Source organism: Gallus gallus, chromosome 20 (assembly GCF_016699485.2).
Source record: "Gallus gallus isolate bGalGal1 chromosome 20, bGalGal1.mat.broiler.GRCg7b, whole genome shotgun sequence".
In the NCBI taxonomy this organism is placed as follows: Eukaryota; Metazoa; Chordata; class Aves; order Galliformes; family Phasianidae; genus Gallus; species Gallus gallus.
In genome coordinates, this window is record NC_052551.1 from 10,317,804 (window position 1) to 10,332,536 (window position 14,733).

General features: G+C 58.3%; 2 protein-coding genes and 1 long non-coding RNA gene across 7 annotated transcripts; 2 read left to right on the forward strand and 1 right to left on the reverse strand.

Annotated features, from left to right (window-relative positions):
* The first annotated feature begins 550 nt into the window (after positions 1-550).
* C20orf96 (C20orf96 homolog) lies at positions 551-7,591 on the forward strand. 5 transcript variants are annotated; one of them, XM_417446.7, is made up of 10 exons: positions 551-704; positions 905-1,016; positions 1,358-1,497; positions 2,071-2,229; positions 2,699-2,798; positions 3,231-3,388; positions 3,516-3,617; positions 4,369-4,452; positions 4,748-4,866; positions 7,124-7,591. In XM_417446.7, exons 1-10 carry the CDS (start codon positions 654-656, stop codon positions 7,272-7,274), a joined length of 1,176 nt encoding a protein of 391 aa, XP_417446.4. In that variant the 5' UTR covers positions 551-653; the 3' UTR covers positions 7,275-7,591. The 5 variants fall into 5 exon arrangements, with proteins under 5 accessions (XP_417446.4, XP_040506916.1, XP_015151948.2 ...); XM_040650982.2 differs by having other exon boundaries at positions 3,231-3,313; XM_015296462.3 differs by lacking the exon at positions 4,748-4,866.
* A 536-nt stretch (positions 7,592-8,127) lies between these two features.
* Positions 8,128-11,043, forward strand: REM1 (RRAD and GEM like GTPase 1). Its single transcript, XM_015296468.4, has 4 exons — positions 8,128-8,591; positions 8,795-8,877; positions 9,910-10,114; positions 10,230-11,043. The coding sequence occupies exons 1-4, from the start codon at positions 8,288-8,290 to the stop codon at positions 10,493-10,495; spliced, it is 858 nt and encodes a 285-aa protein (XP_015151954.1). The 5' UTR covers positions 8,128-8,287; the 3' UTR covers positions 10,496-11,043.
* Positions 11,044-12,947: 1,904 nt separating this feature from the next.
* LOC101748448 lies at positions 12,948-13,428 on the reverse strand. The gene is made up of 2 exons (XR_001469572.4): positions 13,244-13,428; positions 12,948-13,091 (listed from the first exon to the last, which is right to left on the reverse strand). It is a non-coding gene; the product is annotated as an uncharacterized LOC101748448 (long non-coding RNA).
* Between the last annotated feature and the right edge of the window lie 1,305 nt (positions 13,429-14,733).

A 14,733-nucleotide genomic window follows, 5' to 3' on the forward strand; every position in this document is an offset into this window, starting at 1 on the left:
CCTGCCGATGGAAGCCCTGCACGCGGTACGGCCCCCCGCCACGAAGCGGCCATCGGTCCCCCCGGCTGCCGTCGGTGCCGCTCCGAGCGCTGCGGGGCTCCGTCCCGACCCGAGCTCCGCAACCCCACGACCCGCGGCGTCGCTTCGCCGCCGTGGTCGCATTCCTCCATCGCTCGGACGGCTCCGTCCCCGCGGGGCTGAACGCACAACACCGCACCGCAGCGTTTCGGGGTCACCAAATTGCGGGCGCAAACCGTAACCCCGTCCGTCCGCTACGCCTACACATCGCGCTCGCATCCCTGGGCCTCTGCTCTATAATTCATCCGTCCCGCACGGCCGCAGCCCCGCAATCCCCCCCCCTCCCCCCCCCCCACGCCCGTCCCGTCGCGGCCCCGCGCCGCTCCCCCGCTGCCGCCCACCCCGCGCAGCGCCAATGGCGGAGCGCGGCGGCGCTGTTGCCCCGGAGACCGCGGGCTGCCCGGCGGGGGCCGCGCCCATTGGCTGAGGCCGCAGGGTGCGCTCCCATTGGCTGCCCGCCGCCGGTTGCCGTGGCGACAGAGGACCGAGCGCGGCCCGGCCGGCCCGAGGCCTGAGCGGGCCCGAGGCGGCGCCGCGGTGGGGCTGTGATCCGCGCCCGGACGCCCGTCCAGGGGATGGACGCGAAGGGCCCGGGCCCGAGTGCTGCGGCGGAGGCGAAGAGAAGGGTAAGTGGTGTGTTCCTGAGGGGTTTGTGGCGCTCGGAGCGCTGCCGCTGTAAGCGCTCCCTGTCAGACGGGTGTGAGGGGAGCTCAGGGGGGACCTCGGGGCACGCGGGGAGAGGGCAGCGAGGAGGGCGGGCCGGGCCGGGCCGTGGGGGCCCCTCTGACTCCTCATCCTCTGTGTGTGACTGTTGTGTGGAGTTTAGGTTGGCAGCACGTGGCAGAAGGCGGCGGCAGAGAGGAAACTCGCAGCCCACGAGTTGGTTTTGCCACCAATCACCGACGGAGCCAAGAAGAAAGGGCAGAAGAACAAGTCAGGTTGGGAGAGATTTCCCTTTATCCGCCGCCTCTCAGGCACTGCCAGCCCCCGGTGCCGCTTTTGCATTCACTCTGTGCTTTCTATTGGGAGGCATTCATCAAAAGGCACAAAAAGTGGCTGAGAATAAAGAAGGAGGACTGGAAAAGAGCAGGAAAGGCTCTGTAGGCTCTGCTGCTGGGCTGTAAGCGTGAGCTGCTCCTGCTGGGGCTGCAGAAGGTTTCAAGTCAGCCTTTCGGTTGATCTTATTGCCCTCAGCCACATGTGACAGGAGGGGGGTGGGTGTGAGATGTGTGTAAGATGTGTGCAAACACATACAGGGGCTTTTTGATTGTTTCAACAGCTGTGTTTGTGTCCAGTAAAACAACCCCCTTGGTATTGAAGGCGTCACCCCAAGAGAAGTACAGAACATACACTGAGAGGAAATCGGCGCTCAAGGAGGCTGAATTAGCTGAAATGTTGGAGGAGATCAGAGTGACCACGGTACATGTAACACATACCCGGGGCTGGGATGTGGGGAGCCAATCCATACAGTTACCCGGGTTGCATTTATGGAGGAAATGCTAGCAGGCTGACTCACTGTGGCAAAATGGCACGTATTTATTTATTAATACACTGGAGGTAATTACGCTGCTCTGCTTGATGCTGGTGTAATCTAACCTTGGTGTTTGTTAAGGAAGACTGAAGATAAACCCAGAGAGTCCAGGCTATAGCAGTGGAAGGGATGAGGTTTAGGAAAGGTGACCTGTTAGAAAAGACTGATGGTGCCAGAATTTCTTAGTCTAGCAAAGAGAAGGTTGAGGTGGAGGACACAGCCACAAGTTTTTAGGAGGTAAAAGATGGTTATTGATCATCACACAGCAGGTAGTAAGGAATGTGGAAGCAGGACTGGGCTGGGTGGGAGAAGTCAGTGCCTGAGGCTTGCTGCATGATGCCCAGCTGGTCAGGGCCTTACATGGGACTGGAGTGTCCTAGGGGTGACAGATGATAGTGAGCAAACTTGGGGCAGGTGGCAGTGATGGAATCTGCCATCCTTTAATCTACAAACTCCTGTAGCACCTGACCAAGCTGAAGACAAAAGCCATAGAGGAGCTGAAGCAGTGCAGTGACCACCTGGCCAAGACCAACTGCTGGCTGATGAAGGACATCCAGCACACTGACGATAGCACTGCCAAGCAAGCCAGAGACTTGCTACATCAGTATGAAGTGTATCAGGTGAGGTTTTAGAGTTGGCCAACAGCCCTAGTTCAGCAGAACATGAAATGTGCCACTGCTCCTGCTAGTACTCAAGAATGGCCAGGCTCTGCATCGTCACTTCCACTTCCACTGACTGGAGCATCCCCAGAGCTAGGGGGAGCTCTCCAATGCCCAAAGATTCTTTGAGATGCTCTTGTTTTGTGCCTGTGTTTTAAAGCCACAGGAGCTTCCTGATGGGTTACTGTCCCAAGCAAGAGTACTCAGCCCTCTTAACAGCCCAAGTACATCCCTCTGTGGGGGAAGGTGGCTCCTGGAAGCCCCAGGACAATCCCTAGCACAGGTCCCATGCACAAGCTGGCACTAACTATGGTGGCAGATTCATCTGTGCTGCTAGAACAAGCAATAGCATGAGAGGAACATTAGGGACGCTGCATGGGGATATTTCATAGTTCTGGGGAATCATCAGTGTCTGGATTTCTCTGTGCAGATGATCGAGGCAATGACACAGACCGTCAGTCAGAACCAGCTGGATATGGCAAGGGCAGAGCTCCAGGAAATGGAAAAAACAATGGAAAAGAATGTGGGAAGTGAGTTGCTCTCACTACTATGAAATACAGTTTATGTAACCGTGTTACCTTTGCTTTCCATCTTGTTAGGCCTAAGACACTGCATTGATGTTATAAAACGTCAAACTGTTCACTTCCTGAAAATGAATCTTCCAGTTGTTGTGTGGGGATAATGTTCCTATCAGGAGGGGCAGAGCTCTGTGGCACCCATCAGCCTGTGTGTAAGGGGGGGGGGGAGAGTCACCTCCTTGGCAACTGTTTGCACCATTCCACTGGGGCAGGATCCGGTCAGGGTGGTCTGATTTGGAGTGGCCATTCATTCCCAGTGCTCACACGGTACGCAATCTCTCTAATCCAGATTACTTCCCACATGGTGTGTCATCTGGCTCAAGTGTATGCAGGACAGCCTCTGGAACCCCTGAAATGACATTCTCTGCTTTGACTTTCAATTAGAGCTACAGCAGCAACTGGATGAAGTCACATCAAAAGTACAGGTTCTCCAGGATGAGCTTAGCACCCTTCGGGCCTACACAGAGGTGCAGTATCTAAACCAAGCTATGCAGATAGTTCTTCTGCTGTCCAACATCCAGAACCTGAAGAAGCAACAGCAGGTGCTGAGACCTCTCCTCCCCTGCAGCATTGCTAGGGAGGCAGGAGAGGGCAGGGGTGAAAGGAACGCAATGCTTGTCTTAATTAATGCTCTTGTTGTTTCTGTGCGCTGCCTCCTGCCACTCTCAGGATGAGATAGAGCAGACAGAAAAAATGGGACAGGCCATCCTGGAGGAACTGGAAAAAAAAGCCCAGCTAGAACAAGAGGAGATATTACAGAAAGTCGTGGAGGTTTGTGGAATTCATGTGATGCCTTGGCAGAGGGGATCAGTCTGTGGGAGCTGTGAGACAAGTCAGGGGTTTCTATGAGTTGCCAATTAGCAATAGGACATAAGCTGGCACACAGGGAACAACAGAGCATTGCTGCTCTGCTCCAAACTGGAGCTGTCTGTCAGCTGGGAGTGTCCATGACAGCACTTCTGAGTTGCCACTGTAACGTGATGAAATATTCTCAGGCTTGTTCCTGAGAGTTTGCCATGTGATCCAACGTTCACCCTGCTTTATTACATTACTTAGGCAGCTGCCTAACTGCTTGGTGGGGACGCTGATGAGGCAACTCACCTCAGAACAGGAAGAGCTCCTTTTGTACAGTTTCTGCTTGCATGGTATGCTTAGCACTTTTTCTGGGTTAGCAGCTTGAGGGCACTGAGAAAATATCAATCACTGAGTCCTTTTTCAGCTTGCTCTGATGCAGGACTGCTGTCTGCTTTCACAGGTGTATTTGTAAGCACAGGTGATACGAGTAACCCAAGCAATACTAATAAGCTTTCCCTGGGAAGCTGAACCATATTTCTTGAGTTGCTCAGCCTTGTTCTATGATCAGCCCAATGGGTTCTCTTTGTAGGCCTGGAACCAAAACCTTATTCAAGCAGGAGTTATTTCCTTGAAGAATAATGCATCTAAATGCAGCCAGCTTTGGCATCTGACCATGGCAGGGTCTCATGCTGTAGTTAATGTGAGTTTCTTCTCTTCACCCACACAGGAGGTGTTGCTGCACCAGGATGGGCTGAAGCAAATGGTTATCAACAATCATGTTCTTCGACGTGAAATAATAAGACAAAAAGAGGTGAGTGGGTTGGGTAAGAGCCAGCACAGTAAGGCAGAGCCAACCACCCCCAGCCCTTGTCCCTTATGAGGGTTTTGTGTGCCCTGGTGGGGTCTTTTGCTTTCTGCTTCCACTGGAGCCGGTGGGCTGTTAGACTTCTGCAATGCCTGCTGGACTGCTCACCCTTAGGATGTCCCCTTAGGGAACTCACTTGCACGAGGGATGTTTTCTAGCTCTGCTGTTTGTAAAATCTCTAGAACTTTAATTACTGCTTCTATAGTAAAATAAAGAACTCTTAGAAATGTAATTCATTCAGATTATTAAAGACCTGGAAGAGGAGATCAGCGAGCTGAAAAGAAGCGTCCAGACACTCCGCCAGAGTGCAAGAGACCCCAGAGAGATGATCTTTGCTGATGTTTTTCTCCACAGACCAAAGTAAGCCAGTGAATTCCCAGAGAAGTAAGGCTGGTCAATGGGCCTTTGTGGCCTTGGGTAGCAAGAGTCTGTGGTGCTGAGCCTTAGTGCAACTGCCACAGATACCACTGTCAAACCTACACGCAGTCTGGGATATAAAGTCACAGCTTACAGTGGTCCTGCTGGGACAGACTGCTGCCAGGTCTCATGTCTTGCCTAATAGCAGCTAGGAAGCAGCCAAAGTAACAGCAGTGTGCTGTCAGCTTTGGTCACATCTCACCTCACTTCTAGGCTTCCTTTTGTCCATCCTGTAAGTGGTGATAATTATTGACTGCAGGAGCAGCAGAGCTTTTCGAGGCCCTCGTGACTGCATCGATTCTTATTTATTGTTCTTTTCTCTCTGTGTTTGGGAAGCAAAACTAAAGGGGAGGTGGCTAAGCTCCTGCGGAGGGCAGGACTTACCCATCTCAAGCCGCTTTGCTGGTTGTGTGAAATGGCACGAGCACTCTGTGGGAACAAAGATGGGCAGCCATTTCCCTAATATGTTAAAAAAAAAATGTCTGAGGCATTCATTGGCAGCAAAAAGGCAATACTTTGTTGTCTTTCCCAGCGCTCTTTCCCTGCCCTTGTTCATTGGTAGCTGATTACTTGCAGAACAGAGGCTGTGGTTAATCTCCACTCCCTCCTACCGGTCTGCACAGTGTTTATGCTGGATATGAAAGTTATGAAGGGCAAGGAGAATCCTTGCTGTTTGTTGACGGGGCGAAGGCTCTGCCAGATGGCTCACGGGACCATGGGGCTATCCTCTCCAGGGCCGAGGGACAGGCTGGCCAAGTCTGTAGGCTGAGGTATAGCAGCAGCCCGCTGTGACAAGTTATTTTCTACCATAGCCATGGTGGGAGCCCATCCCAGCAAACTGGAGGCCTGATGCTGCACCTTGTCCCACAGTGCTGGGGTCCTGCCCAGAGCACTGGTGATTTAGAGCAGCTGTGTGCCTCAGTTTTCTATGTTGTCAGCTGATCAGGCCTATAAACTTGACTAAAAATTGGTCAAATGTGTTTAAATCTTGACTTTGACATAGCCCGAAACCTGCAGCTGTGTGCGGTACTTTGTGCATGCCTATGTTTGTTTGCAGCAGTATACACATTGCTCACAGCACAGATAGCTGTTAAGGGAGGCTTTCCTCTCCAGTGGGGCTGGATCTCCTGTGTTGGGTTCTAGCAGTGAGCCAGGTATGGCTGCAGAGGCGTGATGTGAAGCAGGAGGAAAGCCTGGGACGTGTCAGGAGGCTGTGGGAGAGGCGAGTGGCTGCATGATGGATTAGTACAAGTTCTTTTTTTTTTCTGATAAAAGAATGATTTAAAAAAAAAAAGGGGGGGGGGGGAATTTGTTGGGCTCGGCAGCTGCCGGGCTGGGGTTACTGAGGGTGGCTGGGAGAAAAGTTAAAAATAGCAGGAAGGCCCAAGTGGAAAGTTTGTGTAATATCACAAGTCAGGCATTCGGTGCTTACCCGCCCTGACAGGCAGCACTCCGTGCCAGAGCCCTCTCCTCCATCTCTCTGCCGATTCCCACTGACTTCCCTGCGACTTTTCACACGACTCCACCAGCCCTCCGTGTTTCCAGTTAACCCTTTGGTGCCAGGCATTGGCTTTGCTTCTTGAAAGAGTAAAACGGGGCGTAAGCTGCGCTTAGCCTGGAAGTGCGAGGGCACCCAGCAACGCAGGACTGTTGCTGGCTCTCCTTGGGTCCCCTGTGTGCTGCTGGCAGCACCTGTGAAGCCCCAAGGAGCTGAGAGCCCCCGTGCACCCACTTGAGTCTGCATTTCAGTCTTCTCTCTTTAAAAACCCCCTTCCTTCAAGGGAGCCCAGGTGGGTTTTGCTAGCAGCTTGGAGTCCTGCATCGGAGGCGCTCTTGGCCCAGCTTGTCCTGGCCTGACGCACAGACAGATGAGCACACCTCTGAGCAAGCCCAGCTTGCTGTGTTTGTCCTTTCTGTGCGAGAAAGCAGATGTAACCGGCTGCTCTGATGTGCTTTCTCTGCTTTTGTTTATCCTCTGCGATTGACAGAGGGGCAGCTGATTTTGTTCTTCTCCCTCGGAGTCCCGCAGCCCGGATAGGGTTTGCTGGGTAGTTGGGCTGTGCTCCGCTTCGTGCTGAGCGAGGGCTGTGCCCCCAGAACCCCACATCTGCTTCTATAGGGCTTTTGTCCACTGCTCCCTCAGCACAGCTGCCGCTTCCTGCTCTTTCCTTTGTCCCTCGTACCTCCTCTCTCTGCTCAGGTGCACTCCAGACACCGAGGTGGTCCTCCGCATCCCCACGGAGAAGACTCCGCTCCCCCGGTGCCCGCAGCGCTCGGATGAGGAGCCGACCAATGCAGCCCTCCCTTCCCCAGCAGCACTCCTTCCTCCCGGCCCCGCTCGGCTGCTGTGAAGACTCGGTTCTAAGTGGCAGGAAGGTCCTTTGGGAGACAGCTGTGCTGTGTGGTAAGAAGCACGTTGAAAGCCCCTTCCTATCGGCCCCCTGTGCCACCTGACCTCAGACCCGCAGCATCACCTGCCCCCAGCGGGGCTGCAGCCAAAGCCAGACCCGGACTCTCCGTTGCGGTGCCCCAGAGGTGTCTCAGTGCCGGCCCCGACGCCCCGAGGTGAGCACATCCCACTGTGGAGCGGGCTGCTGTCCCAGACCGGAGCCTTTGTGGGACAGAGCACGCACCCACGTTCAAATAAAAACAGCCCTATTCAAAACGCGCCTCTGCCCCGCGCTGTCCGTTACCGGCTCTGGAGCCGGCGCTGCCAAACACGGGCATCGCAGCCCCGCCGATCTCAGCCCCGCCGCCCCTCCGAGCAGCACCGGGCACGGCTCGGCTCGGCACGGCTCGCTCCTTACTTGGCCAAGCGGCGGAGCCGCGCTCTGCCCCGGCGCGCCATGGAGCCGGGCGGGGCCGGGCGGGGGGCGCGGGGGTCCGACCCTACGAGGGACGGACGGGTGCGCGGCTGAGCCCCCGGGCCGCCCAGCGGCCATACTCCAGCGACGGCACCCCGGGACGGGACGGGAGCGGCCTCCCGGGGAGCCCTGGGAGGGGAATCTCGCCCAGCCCCATACCGGGGGCACCGGGAGCCCCGCGGGAGCCTCGGGGACCGGACGGAGCCCCGGGGGTGCGCGGAGCCGGGCGGCGGGGGCCGCTGCGGACGGGCGGGGGAGATCGGGCAGGGGAGCGAGGGAGGGACCGGCAGCGGCGGGGGGCTCCACCTCCCGGGCTTTAAAGCCTCGCGGCTCCGGGGCTGGGCGGCGGACGTCAGCCCGGTCGGGGGAGAGTTTCAGCCGCTCGGAGCGGGACCGGCGGGGCAGTGCTCGTGGCCTCGGTGCTGCGAGGCCGGGGGGCTGCAGGGAACCGCGTCCCATCGGGGCCGCCTCTCCGAGCCCCGCTGCCCGCCGAGCCCCAGATGACCCTCAACACGCAGCCCGGGAGCAAAAGCCCACTGCGGAGGAGGGCCAGCACCCCTCTGCCGCGGGTACCGGGGGCCGCGCCTCGGGCTCAGCTCGGCCACCCCCAGCTCGGGCAGTCCTCGTCCGAACCGGCTGCCAGAGCCGCAGCACCGCGGGGCAGTTGGTCCTCCGAGTCCTCGGCCTCTTCCAGCTGCTGGGAGCACCGCGTGGTGCTGCTGGGAGACCCCGGCGTGGGCAAGACCAGCCTGGCCAACGCCTTCGCTGGCATCCAGGAGCGGGACCTGCTGGAGCAGCACGGAGGTGGGTGCTGCGTGGCGGGCAGGGGCTTTCTGCAGCAGCGTCACCCCCTGCGGGGCCGGGAGGAGGTAGTGGGGTGTGTTCAGGTGCAACGTGCACCTCGTGCTTGGACGAAGTCGTTAGCAATGTGGAAAGGAGCATGCTGGGGAGAGGAGACCGACGCTGGGTCTCAGCTGCACCAACCGAGCTGTCCTGGTGTCTTGCAGAAGCTGCCTATGAACGCACGCTGTTGGTGGATGGCGAGGAGACCACGCTGCTGGTGTTGGACACCTGGGAGCCGGAGCGGAGGGTACGTGGGGCTGTGAGCCCGGGCTGGGTGCTGCAGGAGCCCCAGCTGCCTTCAGGGCTGGGGGTGCTGAGGGACGATGAATCCCGAGGTCAGACTTCTGGCCTGGGGCAGCCTCTCCGACGTTCTTTGCTTGCTATGCTGGAGGCTGAGAGGTGCGTGTCCTCAGCCTCTCTGATGGGGCTCCCACAGCAAGGCCCTGTCAGTGCAGGAGCAGCCTTGCATGGCAGGAGCCGTGTGGGTGTCCCTCACCCCATGTGGGTGTCCCTTGCGCAGGGGACAAAGGGGCTGCAGGACAGAGCGTGATGCGAGCCAGTGGCTTGGGAGCGGGTCTAAAACAAGCAAATCCACGTGAGGCAGTGCTGGCAGCCAGGGCACGTGCTCTCAGCAGAGCTGTGGCCCCAAGAGCTTGGCGTGGGGCACTCCCTCTGTCCCATGCAGTGGAGGCTTCTTTCTGCCAGAAATCCAGCATCGCTGCTTCCCCCCCCCCCGCCCCGTGCCGCCCTCCCCCATGGCTGTGCTGGGGTTCCATGAGTGTCACGGTGGGTCCCTGGGAACAAGGATGGAGCTGGCACCCAGGCTGCACACAGCCACAGCAACACTATGGGCTGGGGCTGCATTTTGTGCAAATGCCCGTGCTGTCCAGAGGTGCTGCGGCACTGCATTACCCTGCGAACAGCCCTCTATTTCCACGGTTGCTTAATCCCACTTTGCCCAGCTGGGAGCGTTGCGTGGCTCGCGATGCTGTGCCCACCACACTGGCACTGCGTGGCCAAAAGCAGCTTTGGGAGTGGCTCTGTCCCCAGGCTGTGCCCACAGCCCCAATTTGTTGCTGATAAAGGAGGGAAGTGAAACATGCCCCAGAACCAGGAGCTGTGTTTTACTGATGGAGCAATGCCTGTGCTGCCCACGGTGCGGGTGCTGGTGGGGCATGCTGGCAGATCCCCGGCACTGTGCCGGGTCAAACCCAGGAGCCACAGGGGATGCCACCAGCCCTTGCAGTGCAGTGATGTTTCATTTCCCATGTGCTGGCAGGGCGAGGAGAGCTGGCGCCGCAGTCAGTGCCTGCAGGTGGGCAATGCCTACGTCATCGTCTACTCCATCACGGACCGCAGCAGCTTTGAGAGCGCCTCGGAGCTGCGTATCCATCTGCGCCGCGCGCGGCAGGCTGAGGACATCCCCATTATCCTAGTGGGGAACAAATCTGACCTGGTGCGCTGCCGCGAGGTCTCCATCGAAGGTGAGCGTGTCCGTGTCTGTCCCCATGTCCCATGCTACGGCTCCTGCTACATCCCTCAGTACAGAGGGTGCCAGCAGGGCCATACGCCCTCTCTAACCACCCCCCCCCTTTGCAGAGGGCCGTGCCTGCGCTGTGGTTTTTGACTGCAAGTTCATCGAGACGTCGGCAGCCTTGCAGCATAACGTGGATGAGCTCTTCGAGGGGGTGGTGCGGCAGCTGCGCCTGCGCCGTGAGGGCAAAGAGTCTGCGTCCAGCCACCGGCGCAAGGAGAGCCTCACCAAGAGGGCCCGGCGCTTCCTCGACAGGATGGTGGCCAGGAACAGCAGCAAGGTGGCCCTCAAAGCCCGCTCCAAGTCGTGCCACGACCTTTCCGTGCTCTGAGAGCCGCCACGAGCCCATCCCACTGGACTTGGAGGCTGGGGACTGCCCTCTGCCATCAGCATGGTCAGCAGCAGCGTGGTGCCAGCAGAGCACAAATGGGGCCGGTGCGATGCTGAGGACATGGAGCTGCTGAGGGACACGCAGGGTACGCTGGATCTGGCTGCTTCTCCTCCGGAAGGGGGGATGAAGGGGGCTGGGTCCCCTGAGCTGCATGTGTGGGGTGGGTATCAGAGTGGCTGCCCGGCTCCTGGGGGGCTGGAGATGAAGCTGCGGCCCTGCAGGGCTGCCAGCAGTGAGGCTGGTGCTGCTCGTGGCTCCCATCCTTCACAGGGCAGCAGGGAGCAGTGAGTGCCCTCCTCAAGGACAGGAGCCTGGCAGGGAGAGGGGCTGGGGGAGCTCTGGCAACATCATCTGGCACCCCTAGCCCCTCCGTGCCAGAGCTTCATGCCATGTCTCCCTGGAACCAGCATTGCCTGAGGTTTTTCTGCTGTCTCTGTACCGGTACAATGGGGAAACCCTTCGATCTGCAGAATAAACCACATCTGGGACATGGTGGTCTCTGCTGGGTCCCTGCCATGGGGAGCCAGGTTCCTTGGCCGGGGCAGAGATTCTGCTGCAGCCAGACTGCATGAGCTTCAGCTTCTTCATCCTGAACACCCCAGGGCAGGAGCAGCCTTAGCCTCTGACCATGTTTCTTTAGCTACCCTTGGCTGAAGCCTCCATTCCTTACCCAGCAGTCACAGCATCATCCCCTGCAATGGCAGAAGCCCTCTGCACCTCTTTCTTCCCAGAAAGTCCTCAGAGAAGGGCTCGGCACCACCTCCAGTTGCTATGGTACAGATTTAAAGCCTCTGTGCAGGATTTGGTACCCCCCTGGGAGACACAGCCTGGGCCAGGAGCCAGGCCCTGCGTGCCCTGGAAAGGGGCAGCGGCAGCAGGGAAGGACGTGCCGGGCTGCAGCGAGCAGCAAGTGACCCCAGGCACACAGGAAGGTGACACCGGGGCAGTGTGGGCTCTGACAGTTGTTTTTAGGCAGCACTGCCGGCGAGTGGCTGGGATGTGGCAGGGGAGCTTGCTCGGCAGGCCTGGGCCCAGTGCCAGGGAGGCTCCACGGTGCCCTCCTGCCCTGCGCAGGTCAGGAGTTTCCATTTGCTCCGCATCCTGAGCATGGGGAGCCACCAGCAGCCAGCATCGTGCAGCCAAGAAGGGCCCAAGGGGACGTTTTCCCATCTCTGTTGAAAGCTGGACTCTCCCGCATCACTCGGCGCTCCCCAGCCTGTCGGTGTTTGCAGAGTTGCTGCTCTCTCCTTGTTGCTGCTTTGGTTCTGGGTGCTGCTCCATGCCCCAGTTCCTGGTGCTGCTGGACATGATGCTGCGAGTCTGTCCTGCAGCTGTGGCCAATGCTTCCCTGCGGCGGGAGGCGATGGGGGGGGAGAGGGGGGGGGCAGCAGGATGGAAAGTTGGCAGCCAGCAGCGAGGGGAGTGGAAAGAATGAGCTCAAACCCAGAAAAATGTGGCTGTGCTGTAGGGTGGGAGGAGAGGCCGGGGGGGGCTGCAGCGAGGCGCTGGGGAAGGACAGAGTGAGGAGGTGCTGCTGGGGGACAGGGGCTGCCTATGTCCCCCAGCTGGGGTCTCACCTGGGCCAGGTATAGCCAGGGCTTGGCAGCACTAAGAAGTGCTCTTGGGATTGCCACATTCCAGTACCATCCAGCCCTGCACAGCCACTGTCCCCAGTGCAATCTCCCCCTGTCCCAGCTGCTCCCGAGTGCCTTCCCTCCATTACCACCCGGCAGTGCCATCAATTCTAGCGTGTGCCTTTCTGGGATGAGGGACTCTACTGGTGGCACACTGCTGTGGTGGGTTGCCAGCCTGCAGGCAGGGCAGCTCCTGTGCCAGTCCCCAGCCCTAGGATACATGGGGTAGCCAGCGCCCAGCAACCACCCTCCTGCCAAACTCTCCCATGTGCCGGAGGAGGCTCTGCCACCTCTGATGTTTTAGGACCAAGGCCCTGCACTCAGGGCAGTTTCCTCCCTAGCGTCCCCACTTATTGGCACCCCAAGGAACAAGGCCATAGCCCACTCAGTGAATTAAGGCTGGCTCGCTGCTCCGCAGCACATCTTCTCATGGGGAGCAGCCAAGAAAAGCACAGAGGAGGAGGGCGGCCACTTCCCTGCACCACAGAGCAGGTCCTGCCCTCAGGCCCCACTGGGAAGTCCCTCTGCTTTCCCAGCCAGAACTGCAGGAAAGACCCATGGCCACTGGCTGGGGAGCAGTCCCTCGGACGGACCCCACTATAGCTCTGAGACCCCGACCCAGTGCCAGAGCAAGGGCACCCAGCGGGGAGCTGGGGAATCTGCAGTGGAACTTCACACCCGCTGGGCCGCTTTGGAGAAGGGCTGTAAAGGTCTTTTGAAGGTTTTTTTGATAAAAGACTCAGCAGTGGAATACGCAAGAGTGTTAGCATTTCTGCTGCTATTTTGGGTGCTGGTCTAACAGCACGCGCTGGAGGGACAGGAGTGGATAGCAGCCCCGTGGCCTTCGTTCCGGGCTCTCCCCACACTTGCAGCCTGTCCTGAGAGCACAAGCAGAGGTTTTCCTGCAAAAAGGAACATGCAGAAAGTTTGGCAGCCTGGTCACAGGGCACAGGCCTGTGAGAAACAGGACCCAGTGAAACACCAGTGCGTGTGGGCACTGATTTGGGAGTGAGTGGGCACCCAGAGACATCATTTGAGGCTGGGTTACGGTCACCTGGGGTCTGGCTGTCCTCGCTGTGCCGTGCCATAGGGTGGGATGCTGCATGCTGCCAACCTCACTGCCTGTCCCTTTTCTTTGTGGGAGAACTGGTGACACCATGAGGACAGAGTCCAGGCAGAAGGCCAGCCCCAGAGAAAGGCACATCGGTGCTCCCAAGAGGGCTTTTCATCCACCCGCTGCCTGAAATACAAAACCATGGATCACCCCAGGTCCTGAAATAGATTTTTTTCTTTTTGAAAGAGAAAAATATCGGGAAAAAAAAGAAGAAAATGAAAAAAAGAATGTAGCACATGCCTTTTGTCCCTGCTGTGCTCTGCTCCCCACCCGTGGTTCGGCTCTGCGCCAGTCTTCGGAGCCAGCAGAGCTGTTGGGGCTCTCACTGACACCTGTGAACCCCAAACCAGACCCTGGGGAGGGGATGTGGTGGGACCACAGCAGCATCACAGAGGATACACCACACGTTCGGGAGGCTGATTTCACCCCTCACCAGGGTGCAGTGCTGGTTTACGCTGGGTGAATCATTCTTATCCACAACAGGACATAAGAGATTTCCCTGCTGGCAGCAGAGGGTCTCCTCCTTCTGAAAGGCAGGGGCAGCTCCTGCCGACCTCTGCTGTATAACAACTCTTTGCTTTTTGGGCTTTGCTGCGAGATGGAAAGGATGCAGCCAGATAAAGCCACCTTTACCAGGCCTGAGGCTCAGAGCAAGAAGCTGCCAAGCCAGGGCTGCGGTGATGGGTGAGGGCAGCACCAGGGACCGTGGGACATCCCAGCCATGGATAGGAGGACGTGATGACACTGAGGACGAGGAGGTGGTTCGGTGACATGGCCGGGCTGCCAGCAGCTCAGAGGGAGGGAATATTCACAAGGAAAACACACATTTTGGCCAGTTTTCCATCAGAGCTCTGGCCGTTGTCCAGCAGCACAGGAAGTCTGCTTCCACTGACAAGGCATTTCTGTAAGAGAGGTTATTTGCTGAGTGCAGCCACAGGTGGGCTGAGGGTGTGCAGGGGACGGGGCAGCAGGGCAGAGCACACAGCCAGCCCAGGGCTGGAGGAGAAGCTCGGCACTGCCGGACCTGGCTCACACGTGGTACGGGCTCAGCTCTGTCCTGCGTCCCATCCCCTGTCTCCCTTCAGAAAATGCTGTCCATACTTAGGCAGCCGCCGCCGTGTTCCCCTCTCAGGCAGAATGTCAGCACAGACCGTCGCAGTGGGGTAAACATGTCCGAGCTGACACAGCGCAGCGTCCCAGCGCTGCAATCCGTCAGCGGGACCAACCTCGTGCCATGGGATCGGCAGCCATCGGGTATCCCGGGTTGGAAGGGATCCACGGGGATCATCGGATTGAAATCCTCCATCCCGCCAACCTCAGGGCGACCCGCTCCTCCTGCCAGGGATCCCCCAGGCCCTGCAGCATCCAACCACCTCACATCCCTCCCCTTCCTCTCCATCCCTTCGGCCCGCAGCTGTCTCTTTCACAGC

Bases quoted from the DNA above. Each gene is read 5' to 3' on its own strand.
- C20orf96 (XM_417446.7), top strand. From the start codon at position 654: ATGGACGCGAAGGGCCCGGGCCCGAGTGCTGCGGCGGAGGCGAAGAGA. The intron at 3,618-4,368 runs GTTTGTGGAATT...TCACCCACACAG, and splicing joins TATTACAGAAAGTCGTGGAG to GAGGTGTTGCTGCACCAGGA. The intron at 4,867-7,123 runs GTAAGCCAGTGA...CTCTCTGCTCAG, and splicing joins GTTTTTCTCCACAGACCAAA to GTGCACTCCAGACACCGAGG.
- REM1 (XM_015296468.4), top strand. From the start codon at position 8,288: ATGACCCTCAACACGCAGCCCGGGAGCAAAAGCCCACTGCGGAGGAGG. The intron at 8,592-8,794 runs GTGGGTGCTGCG...GGTGTCTTGCAG, and splicing joins CCTGCTGGAGCAGCACGGAG to AAGCTGCCTATGAACGCACG. The intron at 10,115-10,229 runs GTGAGCGTGTCC...CCCCCTTTGCAG, and splicing joins CCGCGAGGTCTCCATCGAAG to AGGGCCGTGCCTGCGCTGTG.